Source organism: Vombatus ursinus, unplaced genomic scaffold, assembly GCF_900497805.2.
Source record: "Vombatus ursinus unplaced genomic scaffold, bare-nosed wombat genome assembly UNPS02015255.1, whole genome shotgun sequence".
Taxonomy (NCBI): Eukaryota; Metazoa; Chordata; class Mammalia; order Diprotodontia; family Vombatidae; genus Vombatus; species Vombatus ursinus.
Genome location: NW_020955033.1, coordinates 32,917,382 through 32,937,285, shown reverse-complemented (window position 1 = coordinate 32,937,285; position 19,904 = coordinate 32,917,382). Strand labels below are relative to the sequence as shown.

Here is a 19,904-nt window from a genome sequence, read left to right as displayed (position 1 = left end):
CCTTCCTTCCTTCCTTCCTTCCTTCCTTCCTTCCTTCCTTCCTTCCTTCATGCAAGGATGGCTGATTGGCAGAAACCTATTGCATTTGCCGGTCAAGGGCTAGATGTCAGTATCTTATCTTAAAATGTGAAGTTCTTAGCCTCAAAGTCACTATTATTGTAAAGTTTTTCAGTTGTGTACATGGACTTCCATTTTGGTTATAGACAAGCCATGTGTTATATATTCTAATACTCTGATAAAGACAAAATTAGGTGGTTCCATCCAGAGATAGCCACCCTAGCCAATCATAGGTCCAACATGTATTACTGGCCAGGGGGAACCAACCAATGAACCTAGGTGACCTACTCTAAGGGCATGGTGAGTCAAAAAGCCATGGGAATCCCAAGAATGCAATCTGATTCTTGGCACAAAAAATTAGGAAGGGCCTGTAACACAGAAAAATAAATGTAAGCAGGGATAGTAAATGTAGGCAGGTACCAGAGTATTTCCTTCACAGAATCAGCAGAAGCAATTTTGCATCCCTGAGTCAGTTCTACCCACCAGATTAAACACAGATGATTGGTGGTTAATCGAGCTATAGGAGGAGAGTTTAGCAAAACCAATCCACACAGGGCTGGAGGCAGAAGATGGGGAGTTTTTCGTAATTGTCTATTGCCTTAGGTACTGGTTCTCTCCTTTTTTTGTTGTTGTGTGAATAAAATATTTTAATGTTTAATGTTCTTGTTAGTCTGAGTGGTCACAGGAGATAGGAAGCCCTTTGGGGGAAGCAGATTGAGAAAGACATTGAAGTTTCCGAGATTTCCCTAGTTATTAGCATAAGACAGATTTCTGTGAAAGCACTATCAAAATTACACCCCTCTCCATTTGTCAGAACAAATGCTCTGATGTCACCCAGGTTATTATGTAAGTTTGAAGGGAAAGGGCAGCTAGGGGGCGTGGTGGATAGAGCCCAAGCCCCTGGATTCAGGAGGACCTGAGTTCAAATCCGGTCTCAGACACGTAACACTTACAAACTGTGTGACCCTGGGCAAGTCACTTAACCCCATTGCCTAGCCAAAAAAAAAAAAAAAAAGAAAGAAAAAGCTGCCATAAAGGGGAAAAGAAAGTAAAGATTGTGAAGAAATAAAAAAAGCCATGTAAAGTTAATTGGTTTGTTTTGGTTCCTTTGCCTCAGTTTCCCCTCTTCATCTTAATCCTCCTTATTTTGCTTGTAGCTTGAATAATTTAATCATAAAGGCCAAAACTTTCATGACAGCATATCACTCACTTAAAATTTCGCATATAAGGGGCAGCTAGGTGGTGCAGTGGATAGATCATCAGCCCCGGATTCAGGAAGGCCTGAGTTCAAATCTGGCCTCAGACACCTAACACTTACAAACTGTGTGACCCTGGCCAAGTCACTTTGCCTTGCAAATAAAAAAAAAAAAAGGAAAAAAAATTTCACATGTAATCTTGAAACAATATCAAAACCTTGTATTTTGTGTCATTTGATGGTTTACAAATTGCTTTCCTGTACATTTTCTGATTTAATCCTTAAAGAAACCTGAGAGGTTGGTAGTGGATTAGCAGTACCATGATTTCACCTCTATAGGGACCTGCCTGGTGAGGAAACTCTTGCTATTTCAGATCAGCACCTTCCTTGCAACTTACCATCTTAGGGAGTTGCCAAGAACATTTCGAGGTTAAGTGACTTGTCCAGGGTCACACAACCAGTTACGTGTCAGAGATGTGACTTGAACACAGATCTTTCTGACTCTAAGGCCAGTCCTCTATTCACTAAGTCACTCTTCTCTGCATTATCACCAAGCTTAAGTGACCTGTCTAAGATCACCCAGCTAGTCAGCGTATTTAAAGCCTTTATTTAAAACCACTTTTCTGGCTTCAAATATAGTGTTCTTTCTTCTACTATAAGCTTCATCCCAACAAAAATATCAAAATACACAGGAGGACTTCAGATTTCTCAGAACCTTGCTTACTCCCACATGTGACTGTTTCTGAATCAAGGCAAGAGTGTTACTCTCTGAAACCAGCTATTTGCCCAGTGGCATCTTGGTGCTCCAGCAGAATTCATTCATTTCTTACCACTGAATAACTTTCTCCCAGAGAGTAATTTATTCACCTTGACTTTGCAGAATTATGGGATTAGGACTAAAAGGGGTTTGCAAAGATCACTCCATCAGACCCTCTCATCATACAGAAAAGGAGTCATAAGCTCAGAGAAGTAACAAATAATTAGATTAGGGGATAATATCAGAGGCAAGGCTTCAGTCTGCTTCCTCTGACAATAAGGTCAGAGCTCTTGCAACCACACTACACTGCCAAAGAGCAGGCCCAACTTTAGGATTGTTGCTAATATGCATTAGTGCTAGCATTGCCCAGATGGCAATGCTGTTTGATTGACTAAAGTGCTTACTATGTACCAGGCACTATGCTAAGCATTGAAGAGACAAAGAAAAAGCAAAAACCTTCCCTTTCCTCCAGGAGTACTGAGGAGACAGTCTGCATATATACGCATAATAGATACATATAGAATAAGAAGGAAACAATCATTTATTAAGCACCTACTATGTGCCAGGAACTGTGCTAAGTGCTCCTTTGATCTTCACAACAGCCCTGAGAGGCAGATGCTATTTGTTTCTGTGTTTTACATTGAGGAAACTAAAGCAAAAAAGGGTTTCATTGATTTTCCCAGGGGTCACACAGCTAGTAAATGCCTGAGGTCAGATTTGAACTCTGGTCTTCCTGACTTCAGGCCCAGCCATCTCTCTTCTATGCTAAGTAATCATAAAGGGGAAAGCATTAGCACAATATGGGGCACAGGTGGGGTGGAGATGAGGAGGGACACCTTCTGCAAGAGATAGTACTTGAGCTGAATCTTAAAGGAAGCCAGAGGTTCTAAGAAATGACGATTTAAAGGAAAGAGAGTTACTGCCCAAGGGCAAGGCCAGTGGTGAGAAGGTAGAGTAGGCCACAGAGGGTAAAGTGAGCAGTGTGTCTGGATTCTCTGAAAGAAGGAGACATGTTAGAGATATCGTGGTTAAAAAAAAAAAATTACAATGCCAAGTGCAAAACAGAAAAAAAAAAGTCACTTCACATAGGTTTGCCTTTAAATTTTGAGTTTAATCAGAATCAATTAAACCATATATCGCTCCTAATTTTCTCTGAACAATATGGGGACTCTTACTGAAAATAGTCTCTTATTTTCCCAGTATTTCTCCTTGGAGGTTAGAGAATGTATTTTTTTCTTCTTTTTTATACTGAGCATGGAAGAAAACTGAGTTCAAAGTAACTCAATATTGCAGAAAAACGGTAGCACCAGATCACTTAAATCAGTCACCAAATGCTTTTGAGAACTTACGAAAATCATTGCACAGGGGACACAGAGGCCTACAGTCCAGCCCCTTAAACTTTAGTTGATTGTGTCTTCAGATGCTTATCCTTGAGTGGCCCAGAAGAGTGTGAATATTTGCATCAGCTGTTCCAGTGTTCTGTAAGAAGTCAGTTGTGTGACCAGGCTGATCAAATCCATGCTTTTCTGCTCACTCCCTCGCCCTTTTCTTTATACTTGAAATAATGAGATCTAGCAATGAAGCTGGCCAGCCATGTGATCCAGTGAATAGAGCACTGGGCTTGGAATCTTCCTGAGTCTCAGACACTTACAAGCTGTGTGACCCTGGGCAAGTCACTTAACCCTGCTTGCCTCAGTTTCCTCATCAGTAAAATGAGCTGGAGAAGGAAATGGCAAACCATTCTAATATCTTTGCGAAGAAAACCCCAAATAAGGTCACAAAGAGTCAGACACGACTGATCAACAACAAGCAAGTAAGTTAGTTTGGTACTTGTTGAACCATTCCTGATGTATGAGTTACCACCCTTTTTGGATTTCATTGTTTTCCCAGGTATGTGAAACTCAGGGTGGCTCCAGGTTCTATTACAGCAACTCGGTACTCAGCCATCAGAAATGCCATTGTCATTCCTTGCTTGATGTAGTGGAAATAATAATAATAATAGTAACGATGATGACAAAGATGATGATGATAAAAGTTTGCAAATCTTCTTGGCCTCACTTTCCTCATCTGTAAAATAAAGACTAGACCTTTTAGTGCTAAATCGAATGATATTTTGGCAGTTCATATCATATAGTTTGTGAGACAGCGGATAGAATGTCAGACCTGGAATCAGGAAGACTCATCTTCCTGAGTTCAAATCTGGCCTCAAACACTTCCTAGCTGTGTGACCCTGGGCAAGTCACTTAACTCTGTTTGCTTCAGTTTCCTCATCTGTAAAATGAGCTGGAGAAGGAAATGGCAAACCACTCCAATATCTTTGCCAAGAAAACCTCACATGGGGTTGTGAAGAGTCAGACATGACTGAAAAAACAACTGAACAAACATCATGTAGGTTAGCACCCAGTGGTTCCATATGTGTTAAGCTTATCTCTCCATATAGACTTTGATCTCCTTGAGGTTTGGGATTACATCTTATATTGGTCTTATATCTCTAATTGCACCCACACAGAGTTAGACACATAAAAATAAGATATGCTGCAGAGAGGAGTTCAGTGGGAAAGGTATTTCCATTGACCACAATTTGATAACAGTTTTAAAACAGCTTGAATCTGGTGTGGAATTCTGATTGACAGTGGTGTTCAGAATAGAAGTAATTTGAGAAAGCAGTTCTGGGATGGCTGGATTAAGAAAAATGACTTCTGTGCTTCCTCAGTAGAGAAAGTGATGGAGCAGAATCTTGTAACTGTTATGTACTAAATGAACCGCACCCTGTGGGTTAAGTACCATTCCCCTTAGATGACAAAGAAGATGAAGTGATGAAAGGATATTTCCTTTTGCCTAGGTACAGAGAAAGACCTATTTCATATTGTTAGACATTTGGTTCTAAATTGGTTATTTCTAATCACATTTGGTTAGAAAAAAAAAGCATCTCTTTTTGCTGTGAAGATGAAGGTGATTGAGTTGACCAATACTATTCCGCTAGCAGAGTTTCCTTTGGGCTTTGAACTCTACTGATACTCTATTGCAAACCTGCACAACTTGGTAGGGGCCAAAATTAGAATAGGCTAAACTTCCTCAGGCTGTAGATAGGTTTTTAGCAGCTCACTTTCCAAGTAAAGGTATAATTAATGATCAAGCTATTTTGCAAATAAACCATATTTGAAAAGGGAAGTTTCAGTTAATGTAATTAATTACACTTATTACTTAAGATTTTTTTTATCATGAAATCACATTAATATTAAAAAAAATTACTTTGCTGCACTTACTTTGTCCCTGTTTAATGCCAGTAACGGCCAAAAACACAGCAAAAAGGTACGACTCTCCCCCATCTGAGACTAGAGACAGACTGCCATGGTTGGTTGCCATGGGTCACGTGACAAATAGGAGAGAGAGTATGCAGTGGCAACCCACCCGCCAAGTTACATGATGGGCATAATAGTGACTAGCGGAAGGCGGGTTAGCAGGGCACGGACAAAGCACTCATTACATCTTTACTTTCTTTTACATCGTATACATTCAGGTGTGCTGCCTGAAATCCTTTGGCAGGTGGAAAGGGGCCCATGGGCCATATGTTGTATAGCCTGCTCTATTGCATTAGACTGTAAGCCCCTTTGTGGGCAGGGCCTATGTCTTTTCCAACTCTTTTATCTTTCTCTTCACCTTTACCTAGAACAGCTTCTGCACATGCACATATTTTTTTCAAAAGAATGAATTTCACAGGGCACACTAGTGGCACATATAAGCCTATATATATATAATATTCATACACAGTCATATATAGTGTGTATGTATATATGTACACATACACACAAATTAGGGGGTTAGGGTGAGCAGACCGTATGTATCTCTCTCACCAGCTGCTGCAGAGAGACTTGGCAGAAACACAGGGATTTTTATTCCTATATTCAGGAAAAAAAAAACTTTTAAAGCACCGTATATAAATTGCCCCATCCCCAGCCAAGTGTTCCCCAAATGTTCATTAACACTAAAAGATGGCAGTCTCTTTCAAAGCAAGCTTTACATAGGGGAACGCAGTTCAAAGAATCCAGGGCACCGCTAAGCTGAGGATAGGAATGTTATGCAGTTGGACCTTGAGGGGATAAAACGGGCAAATGACAAACTCTGCTGTTAAAAAAAAAGTGAGACAGGCTGGGAACATGATCCCAAATGTCCTGTAAGGTGGTACAGTCGGGCACACTGCAACAGGCTCAGCAAAATGGAGAACACTGGCATTTTCAGGGATCTGGAGGAAACAGAGAGTCCACTGGAAAAAACTAGGCCTGCTGAGATCCAGAGATGGATGTCAACCAAAGTAGGTTATAAGCAAAAGAGTGAGGGAAGTTTTCAGGGACCAGAAAGGTAAAGTTTGGATTTTCCAGATTGCTGTGTCATTCTTCATGTTTAGTGTTCTCCCAGAGCAGTGACAGGCTTTAACCACATTGTGAAAGTCATGCCACACACCCTCCAGGAGAAGGACCTGTCCCTGAGTCATTGGTGAGCCCACTGACTCCAGAACCAGCACTCTTTCCATGAGATCATGCTTCATCCTCATATTATTAAAGGTAAAAATCCTACATTAGTTTAAGCTTTTGATCAAGAATCCCTCAGAGTTAAATTTCATGGACCTTACTCATTACATCAAAATGGGGAAGATAAACTCAGCTAGGATTCAGACTGCTATTTTTTTGGAGGGGCTGAGAAATCCAGTGATTAAGCCATGAAGATGTCAGGACCAGGTAAATACAGACACTGATCACTGGCCACAGAATTTGATTACTGTGCTGCTGGTATGCATTCGTTGAATAAGCAGTCTCTTTATAGTTTGATTTACAGCTAGAAGACACCTTGTTGTTCAGTTGTTTTCAGTTGTGTCTGACTTTTTGTGACCCCATTTGGGGTTTTCTTGGCAAAGATGAGGAATAGTTTGCCATTTCCTTCTCCAACTCATTTTATAGATGAGGAAATTGAGGCAAACAGGGTTAAGTTGACTTGCCCAGGGTCACATAGCTAGTAAGTATCTGAAGCTAGATTTGAACTCAGGAAGATGAGTCTTCCTGACTCCAAGCCTAGCATTCTATCCACTGTAACATCTAGTTGCCCTTATGGGCCATCTCGATGAGGAAACAGACCTAGCAAGAGGTAGGTGATTTGTCCAAAGTCACAGGTTGGATTTGAACCTAGATCCCAGTGTCCCTTCCAGCGTACCACACTGCTCTATATTAATTACTACCAACGTCTTCTGTTAGGCCTTTGAAGACCTTCATAACCTGTCCCCCACATTCCACTCTTCTTACATTAACCCTTCCCACCATAGATAGATAGATAGGACAAATTGAAGATAATCCACAGAGGGAAGGCACCAGCATTAAGGAAGATCCATAATGTTTTCCTGTAGAAGGAGGGATTTTAGCTGAGGTTTGAAGGAAGTCTTGGAAGCCAAGAGACAGAGATGAGGAGGGAGAGAGTCCCAGGCTTTGGGGGACAGCCAGTGAAGGTCCCCAGAGTCTGGTGATAGAGTGTCTTGTTGGAGGATGCAAAGGAAGCCAATGTCCCTGGATCATGGAGGAATTTGTCCTATCTATAATAATTACCAGCAATTTCTGGTTTCAGGGAGCAAGAAAAAAAGCATAATTTAGAGCCTTTGCTTGCCTAGAAAAGAACATTTAAACCTACATGCAGACAAATGAAGTCAACTTAGAGGACAGAAGTACTTTCTTCTCTGCTTTTCTGAAAATGAAATTCCTACAATTATAGAATGTTAGAGCTGGAATAGATCTTACAAAGTGTCTTTTCCATTGCCCTCATTTTTACAGAGGAAGAAACTGAGTCCCAGGGATGGGGAGTATCTTTCTAGTTACAAATCTGGAACCAGAACTCAGGTCTCCAGATTCCCAGTAGGATACTCTCTTGCCATATAAAATCATTTCTCTTACAAATAGGAAGAAATGCTGGGGAACTTTCTCAGAACTCAGCTGCTAAAACATTTTCCTCAGAAATGAAGGACTACTTCTTTGGCCCTCCTCACTTGTCTTAAACAGATGAAATATCAATAAGGTCATTCACTATCCATAAAGACCACTTGGGGAATGGTACAATTTCCTATCCCCCAGGAGTGCTCTTTGCCTGGGAAATTTCATTTTATTCATTAGCTTGGAGAACATCTAGATTTCCAATCACATCCCTTTACAGGCTAGACCCAAGCCGCAGCCCAGTAGGTAAGAAAGAGGTATTGATAATCTAAATACAGGTTACAAAAAGAGAGTTTATTGCACCCTGTTCATCAGGAAAAGAAAAAAAAAATTACTCAGTAAATAGAGTTGGTTTCCTTAGTGTTTGAATGTGTCATCCATAATCTAGGTGGATAAGAGCTCTGGGCCTGTAGTGAGCAAGACCTCAGTTCAAATCCATCCTCAGACACTTCCTAGCTATGTGACCATGGGCAAGTCATTTAACTTCTGTCTGTCTCAATTTCTTCACAACTATAAAAGGGGGATAATAACATTACATACTTTCTAGAGTTATTGTGAGGATCAAATGAGATAATATTTGTAAAGTGATTAGGACAGTGACTGGCACAAAGTAGGTATTTAATAAATTTTGGGGGGGTGGGGCTAGGCAGTGGGGTTAAGTGACTTGCCCAGGGTCACACAGCTAGTAAGTATTAATGTGTCTGAGGCCGGATTAGAACTCAAGTCCTCCTGAATCCAGGGTCAGTGCTCTATCCACTGTACCACCTAGCTGCCCCCTATTTAATAAATTCTTGTTGATATGATATGATGATATAACATGACATGACAATATATAATATAATGTAATGTAATGTAACATCATATCATATCATATCTCCTACCCGAAGAATTCACAGATAATCCAGCCTCACAACTAAAAAAGTTTGCACTTGCTGATAAGTGAAAGAATTTAGCAGATGTTATGTACAGCCACTGTGAATGTGAACTGCCCCTTACTCAAACACCTCTTAGCATGCCACAGTAAAAAGAATGCAGGATCTGGAGTCAGAAAGCCTGTGTTCAAATCCAGGCTGTCCAGGCTCTTTCTCTTGTTATCTCTGTCTGGTCCTCTTTTTCCTTATTGATAACATAAGGATTTGGATCTTTTAACCCCTGATGTCCCTTCCAGGTCTAAATCTGTGAGTTTTCCATCCCTTTCTTAATGAACATCAGATCACAGGTTTTTAGGATGTTAGAGGTCATCTACTCTGACTCTCTCATGTACAAATGAGGAAGCCAAAACCAAGAGAGGTCAAATCTGCCCAAGGTCATACAGCTTAATTAGTGTGGCAGATAACCTAGGCCTCTTCCCACTGTGCTATACTGGCAAGAACATTTTGTTTCCTATCAGCTTGATGGTTGGCTATTTGTGGTGATGTTTTTATCCTCATCCAGTATTTTTTTTTAAGATCATTTTAAAAATGGTTCAAGAACTCAAGATAAAATTATACTTGTGGAGTCAGTGCTGACCAAAGCAGACATCAGCATACTGATTATTTCTAAAAACAAAATATTCTGAGGCTTTCATATTGGGTGTAAAACTGAGTCTGACTAAATATAGTGAAGAGATGTCAGGGTGAGTGAGCAGCTCAGGGTGTGCACACAGGTGCTAAATTCTGCTCTGCAGCTCACTCTGTTAAGTGGCCTTAAGAAAACCAATCAGCCATGGTGTTGCTTAAAAAAAATTTTTCTTTAAATATTTTTATTGCTATCTTGTTTTTACATAACCTACATTTCCCAATATTTCCTCTTCTCATCCCAGAGAGCCATCCCTTATAAAAATAAAAAAGGGGAGAAATTTAGCAAGACATATCAGAAGAGTCTGACATTATATGCAGCACGTGTTCCACACCCACAATTCCCATCTTTTGCAGAGAAAAGGGCAATGGCACTTTCTCATATCTTTTCTTTGGGGCCAAACGTGATCGTTATGATTCAGCAGCATTATTTTAATTTTTTGGATTTAATTTTCTAGATTTCCAATCATATCCCTTTGCAGCCTGGGCCCAAGGGACAGCTCAGTAGTTCTAAGAAAGAAGTACTGATAAGTTCAATTTTGTCATTGTTTTTTTTTTTAATTTTATTATTATTATTTTTTTTTAGGCAGTTGGGGTTAAGTGACTTGCCCAGGGTCACACAGCTAGTAAGTGTCAAGTGTTTGGTCTGAGGCCAGATTTGAACTCAGGTCCTCCTGACTTCAGAGCCGGTGCTCTATCCACTGCACCACCTAGCTGCCCCATAAATTTTGTCATTGTTGATCAGTTGTTTTAGTCGTGTCTGACTCTTCATGACCCCACTGGGATTTTCTTGATAAAGATACTGGAATGGTTTGCCATTTCCTTCTCCTGCTCATTTTACAGAGGAGAAAACTGGGTTAAGTGACTTGTCCAGGGTCACATAGCTATTAAGTGTCTGAAACCAGATTTGAACTCAGGAAGATGATTCTTCCTGACTTCAGGCCTGCCATTCTATTCACTGTGCCACCTAGCTGCCCCATTGATAAGCTAAATATACATTACAAAAAGACAGTTCATTGCTTCTTGTTCATCTGGAAAAGGAAAAAAAAACTTATTCAGAAAATAGGATCATTTCCCATTGTTGTAATCATTGTGTATGTCCTTTGCCTTACTTTGCTTTAAACATCTGTTCATCTAAGTCTTGTCATGCTTTTCAGTATTCATTATATTTATCATTTCTTACAGCAGGTTCCACTATAGTCTTGTACCATAATTTGCTTAGCCATTTCCCAGTTGATGAACATCTACTTTGTTTCCCATTCTTTGCTACTACAAAAAAAGCTGCTATAAATATTTTGTCATATATGAGATCTTTCTGTTTTTTTTTTTTTTTTATTGACCTGCTTAGGATATATGCCTGCTGGTAAAATCTCTAGGTCAAAGCATATGGATATTTTAGTCATCTTCTTTACATAATTCCAAATTATTATCCAGAGGGGTTGACCAGTGCTCTAACAACAATGCATTATTGTCTCCATCTTTGTGCAGACTTTTCTTCATTGACTTTTGACATCTTTTGTTATTTTTGCCTATTTGCTGAATGTGAGGTAAAATTTCAGAATTATTTTGATTTTCATTTCTCTTACTATTAGTAATTTGGAACATTTTTTCCATACGGTTGTTAATAATTTGCAGTTCTTTTGAGAACCATTTGTTTATATCCTTTCATCTCATATAACTACTTATATATAGCAATGACTTTTGTTATTCTGTATTTCTGTTAGTTTTCTAAATATCTTGGATAACAGATCCCTATGAGTGATATTTGATATGTTTCCCCTGCCCCAGTTAATCGTTTCCTTTCTTATCCTAATTACACTAATTTTGTTTATTCTGAACCTTTTTAATTTCATGCAATGAAAGTGTTCTATTTTATCATTTGTGATGAGTTTTATCCCTTTTTTGCTTAAAAATTTATTCCCTGCCTGTAACTGTGAAAAAGTATCTTTTCTTGTTATCTTCTGATTTTTTTTTAGGTATGATCTTTAATATTCATGTCACAGATCCATTTTCAGTTGATTGTTGTATATGATATAAGATAGTGTTCTACCTCACTTTTTCCAGGCTTACCAGCAATTCTTGTCACATGCCTTTCCTAGGTGATTTATGTTTTCACATTTATTAAACACTGGCTATTGAATTTAGTTATTTTTTTTATTTTTCTTTTTCTAGTATATTCTATTATTATACTTTTTTAATGATTGCCAAATGGTTTTGATGATTACTGCTTTATAATATTCCTCGAGTTCTAGAAGTACTGTTCTGTCTCCATTCCTTTTTCATTATTTCTTTTGATATTCTAGATCTTTTTATTTTTCCAAATTAATTTTGTTGTTATTTTATCTAGCTCTATAAATTATCCCTTTGTTCGTTTGATTGGTAGATCCTATAGCTTGTAACTTATGTATGTGTCAGTGAGATTTTGTTTTTTTTTACAAAGAGGACAGGAGTGGTTGTTGAATCAACATGATTTTTGTATCCACTGAAAAAAGCCAGAGCTTCCAATGAGGTCGCCCTGGAACCAAGCTGATATTCAGATCATGTCCCCTCCATGAGTCACTACAATATAAATTCCTCAAGGGCAGGGACTGTTGGACAATGCCTTCCATGGGTTTGTTGGTTAGTTTTTTGGTGGATGGAATAGTGATATGGTCTGGACCTGTGATTTCATCCTTATGGGGAGCTCCTGTTTTAGAAATAATAAAAATAATAAAAGCTAATATTTATATAGCAAGTTCTATGTGCCAGGTAGTTAACAAGTATTATTTCATTTGAGTCTCACAACAACCCTGGGAGGTAGGTACTATTGTAATTCCCATTTAACAAATGAGGAAACTGAGACAAAGATTAAGTGACTTATCCAAGGTCACAGCTAAGTAAGTGTCTGAAGTCACATTTGAACTCTGGTCTTCATGGCCTCAAGCCCAGTATTCTTTCCAATGGGCCACCTAATTCCCTCCACTGATATCTACAACATATAGATTGAGAGCTGCTTGGGTTAGTGATTTGTCCATAGTCACTTAGCTCGTAACCTCCAGAGTTTCCCCCAATGCCTGCCCTTGCTGCCACTGCCTCTCCCCCTGAATGGAGTAGATGCCTAATAAATAAATGTTTGTTGAACTGGATAGTGTTGAATTGGATTGGATAAAAATGAAAATGAATCATGCTAGGCAATGCTTCTACTCTAAATGCTACATGATATACACCCTGAGCATCTGGAATAGTTCTCTTTATTTCCTTGTTTTGCTGCATCTGCTGTATTGAAGCAAAAAGCAGGGAGCTCCAAATTTATAATAACCAACTCAAGTAATGTATCTTGTTGCTGATTATATGCAGCCTAGAGAATGAGAAGAGAGAGTACAAAATGCTATCCTAGAAGCATGGCTTATGCATGAGATTATTTTGTGCCCAGAATGAAAATGGAAGAACATAGAAGTGTGTAATACCAAAGCATTGGTTGTGTTGTAGCCGTGGAGAAAATGATGGCAGTGTCTTAGTCTGAAGTCCCTTGGGGTCACTTGAATCTTTGAGTAGAAGACAGTCAATTTCAGGGAAAGATCATGATTCCTGGAACTAAGATTATTAGATAGCATTTGACCTATTTACGGTGACCTTTGACCACATTTAAATGGGAGCCGTTAAAGAGGGAGTGAGTGATTTCAAGTCAAGTCAACCAGCATTTGTTAGCTCTTAGCGTGTGCCAGGACCGGTGCTAAGTAAGCACTAAGAATACAAATACAAGCAGAAAGCCCCAGCCTCAAGAAACTTGTTCTAATAAAGGAAGGTGAGACATAAAAGGGGGTCAGGAAGAAGGTACCTGGCTTGGGGGCTGGTGGGGACACTGTAGACAAAGTCCTGTGCTGTAAAGAGTCAAGAGTGCAGCTTGGAGAGGAATAAAGACACTTAGCCTAAGCCTCCTCCTTAAAATGGATGTCCCGGGAGGAACCAGCCAACAGGTCACAGAGATGGAGGGCGCTTCCCAACGGAGGAGGAGCTCAGGGGTGAAGAGGTTTCTAGAAGATATTCCACCAAAAGTGCACTGACATTAACATTACTGTTGCTCTGTTTAAGTAAATCCAAAGCCCAAGGAATTCTGAATTTCTTTCCAAACAGAAATTTGTGTATATTAATAAATTATCTCTGACAAACTTTGACTTTAAAACACACACACACACACACACACACACACACACACACACACACACATATAATGTGAGTAGTTACCACGTTTTGTTTTGTTTCAGTTCAGTAACTGAACTAAGCACCTCCATGTGCAAGACACTGCCACAGAGAAACTAGCCCTTTCTAGAGATTTCTCAAGCATTTGATGAGGACAAGAAAGTACTAGAGTTTTGTTGCCTTTTTATTTTTCCAGGAGAAAAAACCTGCTTAACGCGGAGATTTATTTTTCTCCAAAGGGTCATCCTTCTTCATGACTAGGTTTCACATCTAGCTCTCGGGAATCAGACTCAGGAAAACTAGAACCTGACCTGAGCAAACCACCAGATGAAACATTGATAACTCTTGTAGTCTGCCCAGGCCTACATTCCCCAAAATCTGTTGATTTGGGAATTTCAAATCTCAAACCTATTGAGAGAAATTATTATTTTACTATTAACCAATTATTAAATTGGGATCCAGGATTTTTTCCTCAATTTTTTCAGTAAGTCCCAGGTCCTGTAAAAAATCAGTCTCTGTAGGACATAACTGATTGAGATTACCTTTAGCCCTCAAGGAACATACTCTTCAATGTTGGGGGTTGTGCCACCCAACTAGGAGACCTCACTTCTGTTTAGAGTGTAAGCAGAATCCAATCTGGGCAAGTTCTTACCCTGGGGAAAAGAGCCCCTTCTTGTACCCCTCCATTAGTTTAGGGTTACTCAGCTCATGAAGTAGAAAACCAGCCAGAGTGGAGATGGATTCCCCTGTCCAGATTGCTGAACTGGGCTGGATCTCATGATCAAGCCATGTTCTCACCAGGAGTTGAAGACTTTTAGCCCACCTTCTCATTAAATGTCCACCATCAGGGTTGAGTTTCTTTTTGTCAGAAGAGTTCCCTTTCAGAAGTGGGATTTAAGGTGGTTCAGAGTCTCCCTTTGTGTCTTCAGTTGCCTTGAGAAACCATTGACCATCAATGTATTAATTGCCCACTAGCCTGATTAACAAATTGACTGTTAATTACCCAGGTGCATAGTTTCACTATGAAAATATTCTCCTGACATTTTAAATAAAATCTGCTTTCTTTGTGCATCAGACAAAAGAATTGCACTGGATCAGGGTCCTGTGTGGTACAAGGGACAAGCTCTTGGGCATCTGTTCTTTCCACTTTTGTTTGATCTGACACTTGAGAAATGTGTCTATAGGGAAAACATGTTCTTTTCCTGAATCTACAGACAGATCTTTAGTAGAACTTTAACCCAGATAGAAAACCATTAAATGTGTGCAGCTGCTCGAATAGGTCTAAATATCAAGTCTAGTATCCTTCATAGGTAATGAAAGAATGGGAAAGATGCCCATAGCAAACTTCAGTTGACCCTGCAAGCCATTGTCCTGTATCTTCCTCCTTCTCACTGCCAGACTCTTAGAAAGAATTAATTACCTTTACACTCTCTAACTTCATTTCCTCACTACCCACTCACTTCTCATTGCTTTTGCACTCTACCACTCAACTGAAACTACCTTCTCTAAAGTGACCAGAAAGTACATTGGGCCCTGGAGTTAGAGAACTGGGAGGAGCCTCTGAGGCTTGCTACCCTGTGTGACCTGGGGTCACTTAAGTGACTCAAGTCACTTAAACTCTTCCCTCTCCTTTATAGTCAAGTCACTGCCAGGTTTTGTTCATCACACTTCCATAATAGCTATCACATCGGTTCCCAACTCTTCCCTGCTGTGGCCAATATTCTGGCTTAAAGCCCCATAACCTCTCACTTCTAATTGGTCTCCCTGCTTCTAATCTTTCCTTTCTCCAATACATCCTCCAAACAGCTGTCAGAATACTTTTCCTAAGTCATAGGTCCAATCAAATCACTCAGAAAACCTTCCATGTCTTCTCATTGCCTATAAGACAAAAATACAGAGAGTCTGTCATTTAAGGCCTTACCCAGTCTCCCACTTACTTTTCCTATCTTATTTTGTACTCTTCTGTGTTCCAGCCTTACTGGACTACTACCAAGGCTGTGGGAGAGTAGGGGAGGAGTACCCATTACACACTTTAAAATGTAATTTGCATTATTAACATTTTCTACAATACTTTCTTGAGTCTAGATACACAATAAGTCAAGCTCTGATTTTCAGTATTGGTTGATTTCCAAGGTGTAAATTCTCATGTTTATTATAATGAAGCTGTATCAAACTAGTCTACGCTGGCTCCAGCACACCCCAGCCTATCAGCCAAGTCCCAGACTTGGTGCTCTGCATTTGCACAAGCCGTCCTCCCTGACTCGAATTCACTTCTCCCTTGTGTTCCTGAAATGCTGAGCTTGGATGCCACTTCCTCAATGCATTCCTCCCTAATCCTTCCAGTCCTTACTGCTTCCCTACCCCCACAAGCATTCACCTTCAGGGCAAGAGTTGCTTTATTTTCATCTTTATACTTTCGTTGCCTAACGCAGCACTAGCACTTAATAAATGGTTAATGAGTTGAATTGGGTGATCTGGAGGTGTCGCAGAATTTGTCTTTGACAGTTTGAAATATATATGTACAAATATGCCTATATACACAGATATAAAATTGGTTATGAGAAAGAAACAGAGTCATAGAAAGACAGAGAGCATTCAAGCACTTCCCATGTTCCAGGCACTTTGCTAAGCCATACTATGATTCACTTATGACCTAAGAAATTATTTAAGTTTATTCAATAAATTTGAACAGATAGAATTTAAGCTTTTAAGCACCTGCTATGCACATGTTTCAAATTAGGTTTTTCATTCTGTGTTATAGGTGGCAAATTTTGTGCAAAGCCTTCCAGGTTGTGAAGATCATTCCAGATACTTCAAGAAAGAGGTAAAAAATGTCAGCAGAAGTCTTTCAGTAGCCTCCCTGTCTCTTGTCTTAGGGGCCCAGCTTGGTCATTATAATCACAGTTTTTATTGTTGTCTTGTGTAGCTTTTTCCCCGTCGTATATAGCTATGCCTTTGTAAAGGCACCTTGTCTCCCTCCCAAGATGCCGGCTGAATTTTAGTCCAGGTCGACTTGAGCAGCCATAGTAATCCCCACCCCTACCTCCTGGGCTGGATTATTAGTGTACACCCTCAGTTGTGACTTAACAGCATTGGAATAGTCGAATGATTAAAAAAAAAAAAAAACATTTGGAAAGATTAGTTCTGACAGACTAACTCAGAGAAACCGTAATCCTTCTTGGCCTTGTATCTCCTAAATCAGGGCATGGCTGATTAAGTGGCCTGTGTGAGGGTAAGTTTGAGTCTATACATATTTGACCACACAGCAGTTAGTGGTGGGTAGCAGTGGTGTGGGTGGTGGTGATAGTATTGAGCCAGGCCCAGCCCTATGATTTCATGAGGGTAGGAAACTCCTGCTATGGAAACTCCCTCTACTGACGTATATAGCTACAATTTATCCACAATTTATAGTCTTAGTTGCCTGGGTCATTGAGAAGTCAAATGACTTTGGTCATACATTGTATTTGCCCTGTTTTCCTGGCTCCAAAAGCCATTTTTCTCTCTGCTATGTGATAATGCCTCTCTTTGTTGTGGATAGATGGGTTTGAAGTCAGAAACTGGTGACAAGGTCAAGTCAACAAGCAAATGATTTATTAAGTGTCTACTCTGTGCCAGGACTGTGCTAAACACTGGGGATACAAAGAGGGGGAAAAAAAAAAGACATCCATGCCCTCAAGGAGCTTACATTCTTTAAAGGGGAAGACAGCACATTAAAAGAAGCTGAGGAGGGGGGGAGGAAGAAGGACAGGAAGAGGGATAAAGAGACACCTGACCTTATCTGGCTCAAGGCCATTGTAGAAAAAGTCTAGGAGAGTCAGAGGTACAGTCTGGAGAAGAATGAAGACAAGGCCCTTTATTTTTTTTATTTGCAGCAGATTGATGGCAAAGCCTTCCTGCTTCTGACCCAGACAGATATAGTCAAAGTGATGCGTATTAAACTTGGCCCAGCATTGAAGATTTATAATTCCATCCTGATGTTCAGGAATGCCCAGGACCTCGGAGAAACAGATTCTGCCTCTAGCAAAGTCATCAGGGAATAGATATACCATCCTCTCCTGGACACCTTGAACTTAGGTTATTCAAGCAATAAAATCTGGAATACATTAATTTGATTTTTCATGTTTTACCTGGTCATGTCCATACTGAAAAATGTTAAGTGTCTTGAGTTTTATACATTGAAAAGATTTGGTGACAAAGTGCCAGAATTGAGAAAGTTTTAGGCACATTCAAATGTCCGTCCACATTGTTATTCTTTGGCAAAGTTTTGTCACATCAGGCAGACTAAAGATGTTCACACATACATTCATTTTTATCCTTTCCCTAGATTCCATTAAAGAAGCCATTTCCCATCTCCCAGGCATAAAAAAAACCCTCAAGTGGTGAAATATTAGAAAAACAGTGTTCATAAATACACTGTTAATGTTTTCACCAGAACATCCAAGCTTGGCTCAGATTTGCCATCTGGACCATAATGAGTCTGCAAGAGATACAGGGAGGGAAGAGACAAAGACCTGGTGCTTTAAAAAGATGTCTTGTGAGATTTTTGTGTACTTTACTCAGGAAAGTGTGAATGCTTTTAAAAAAAAAAAAAGCACATGTTTTCATGATTCATTAATTCTCTTTTTTTGTCTAAGTAACCATTTCTTAGTTGTTCACTAAAGACTTCTTGGGACCTTAAAAGGAGGATGTGATGGTGTAATATGACAAAAATCAGGCCTAGGCGGTTTAAAATGAACACTCATCTGCTTGGCTCTGACGATTATCCAGTCCCCTAGTGTTTTAAATGGTATAGCATTGAGATCTGTTTATAACACTGCTTTTGGCTGACAATCTGCCTTTATAGATGAGCTGTGTTATGTCAGGCTTCTGCTCCGTGTAACTGATCACATTCAGGGGATGGGACTCATCCTGCTGTACGTGTACAATCAAAAGCTGTGTTATAATGGACAGTAAGCCTATTGTATTTTTTAAAGCTGGAGATATGTCATCATAAAAGAATGATCAGAGGGAGGAGAGTTGAAAAGAATTGTCTCCCACATTCAAATGTTTTGTAAGCTAATGTTTACCTACAGGTAATTATACCTGAAACCAGAATCCTATGGGATCCTCCGTAATTGGCACTTCTTTTCAGATAGGAACATGCACAAGGGAATGGAGAATGTGCTCACATTATTAATTCCACCATCTTTGCAGAAGGAGAATGACAAAGAAATCAGGAGAAAAAATAGCCAAGTTCTACTGTCACCCCCTCTACTTGCAACTAACTGTTACGGTTTTCTAATGTTGTATCTATTTGGATAGAAGTGTCAACAATACCAGTTACTTGAGGAAAAACATCATCTCTAAAGCATATGCATTTGTTATGTTTCCTTGGGGTCTTTGATTTAGATAGAATTTTAATATATTATTGGTTGATGTAAATTTCCGTTTCTGTGATTTTGCCAAATCTTTCTATGGGTAAATGAAACCCCTGCTTTTACTGTATTCATATTTTAATATATTTTAAATGCTAATAAAGATTGAGATACATGAGATGGTCATGTCCCCTTGCCTTCATTAATATGACACACTGTGTCTAAGCTTTGAGACTCTTTTCCTTACATTTGAAATCAAGACAAAATCATAGTGACATCTCATGCATTAGCAAGCAAAGAATATAGCCTGCTTTGAGAGCTGCATATCTGGGAGTAGGTTTTCTTGGGAAATTCATAGTTCTAATATGGTTTGAGGAGTAGGGACCAATAAAAAGTAATTCAATAACAACAAAAATTAATCACTTGCGAGACAAAAAGCAGTAAGTTAAATAGACTATGGAGTCTTGCTCTACAGCTATTTTGGTTCTAGACCAACCAGTTCTATGAAGTTAAATTTGGCGGTTATATGTTGAACACTTATTATGTGCCCCACATTGTGCTAACAACTCCTTGTGTTTGGGTTAGGTTTTGCTCAGTCTGCATATTTTCTTTTTGGCCATGGTTTGGGTGTTTTAAGTCTCTTAGGTCTACTTGGTAGGCTCCAGGACAGACCTTGGAAGGACTGCCCCCATCCCTGCTTAAAATAGCAGCCCAGATCTTCAGATAGGTTGCTGCTCATTGAGCCTAGGGTTGGGCCGATGATGATAAAAAGTCTGAAAGAATGCCTTTACTCTTACCTATATCCAGTTGGTTGCCAAGTTATCAATTCTACTTCTA

General features: G+C 39.5%; 1 protein-coding gene across 4 annotated transcripts in view; it reads left to right on the top strand.

The window, feature by feature from the left end:
* LOC114031838 (lethal(3)malignant brain tumor-like protein 4) overlaps positions 1-19,187 on the top strand; it is a 504,773-nt gene extending 485,586 nt beyond the window's left edge. For all 4 annotated transcript variants that reach the window (XM_027846992.1, XM_027846995.1, XM_027846994.1 and 1 more), the window contains 2 exons: positions 16,475-16,537; positions 17,586-19,187. In XM_027846992.1, the coding sequence (XP_027702793.1) occupies positions 16,475-16,537; positions 17,586-17,753 (231 nt within the window). In that variant the 3' untranslated portion in view covers positions 17,754-19,187. The remainder of the gene's footprint in view (positions 1-16,474; positions 16,538-17,585) is intronic.
* The last annotated feature ends 717 nt before the right edge of the window (positions 19,188-19,904 follow it).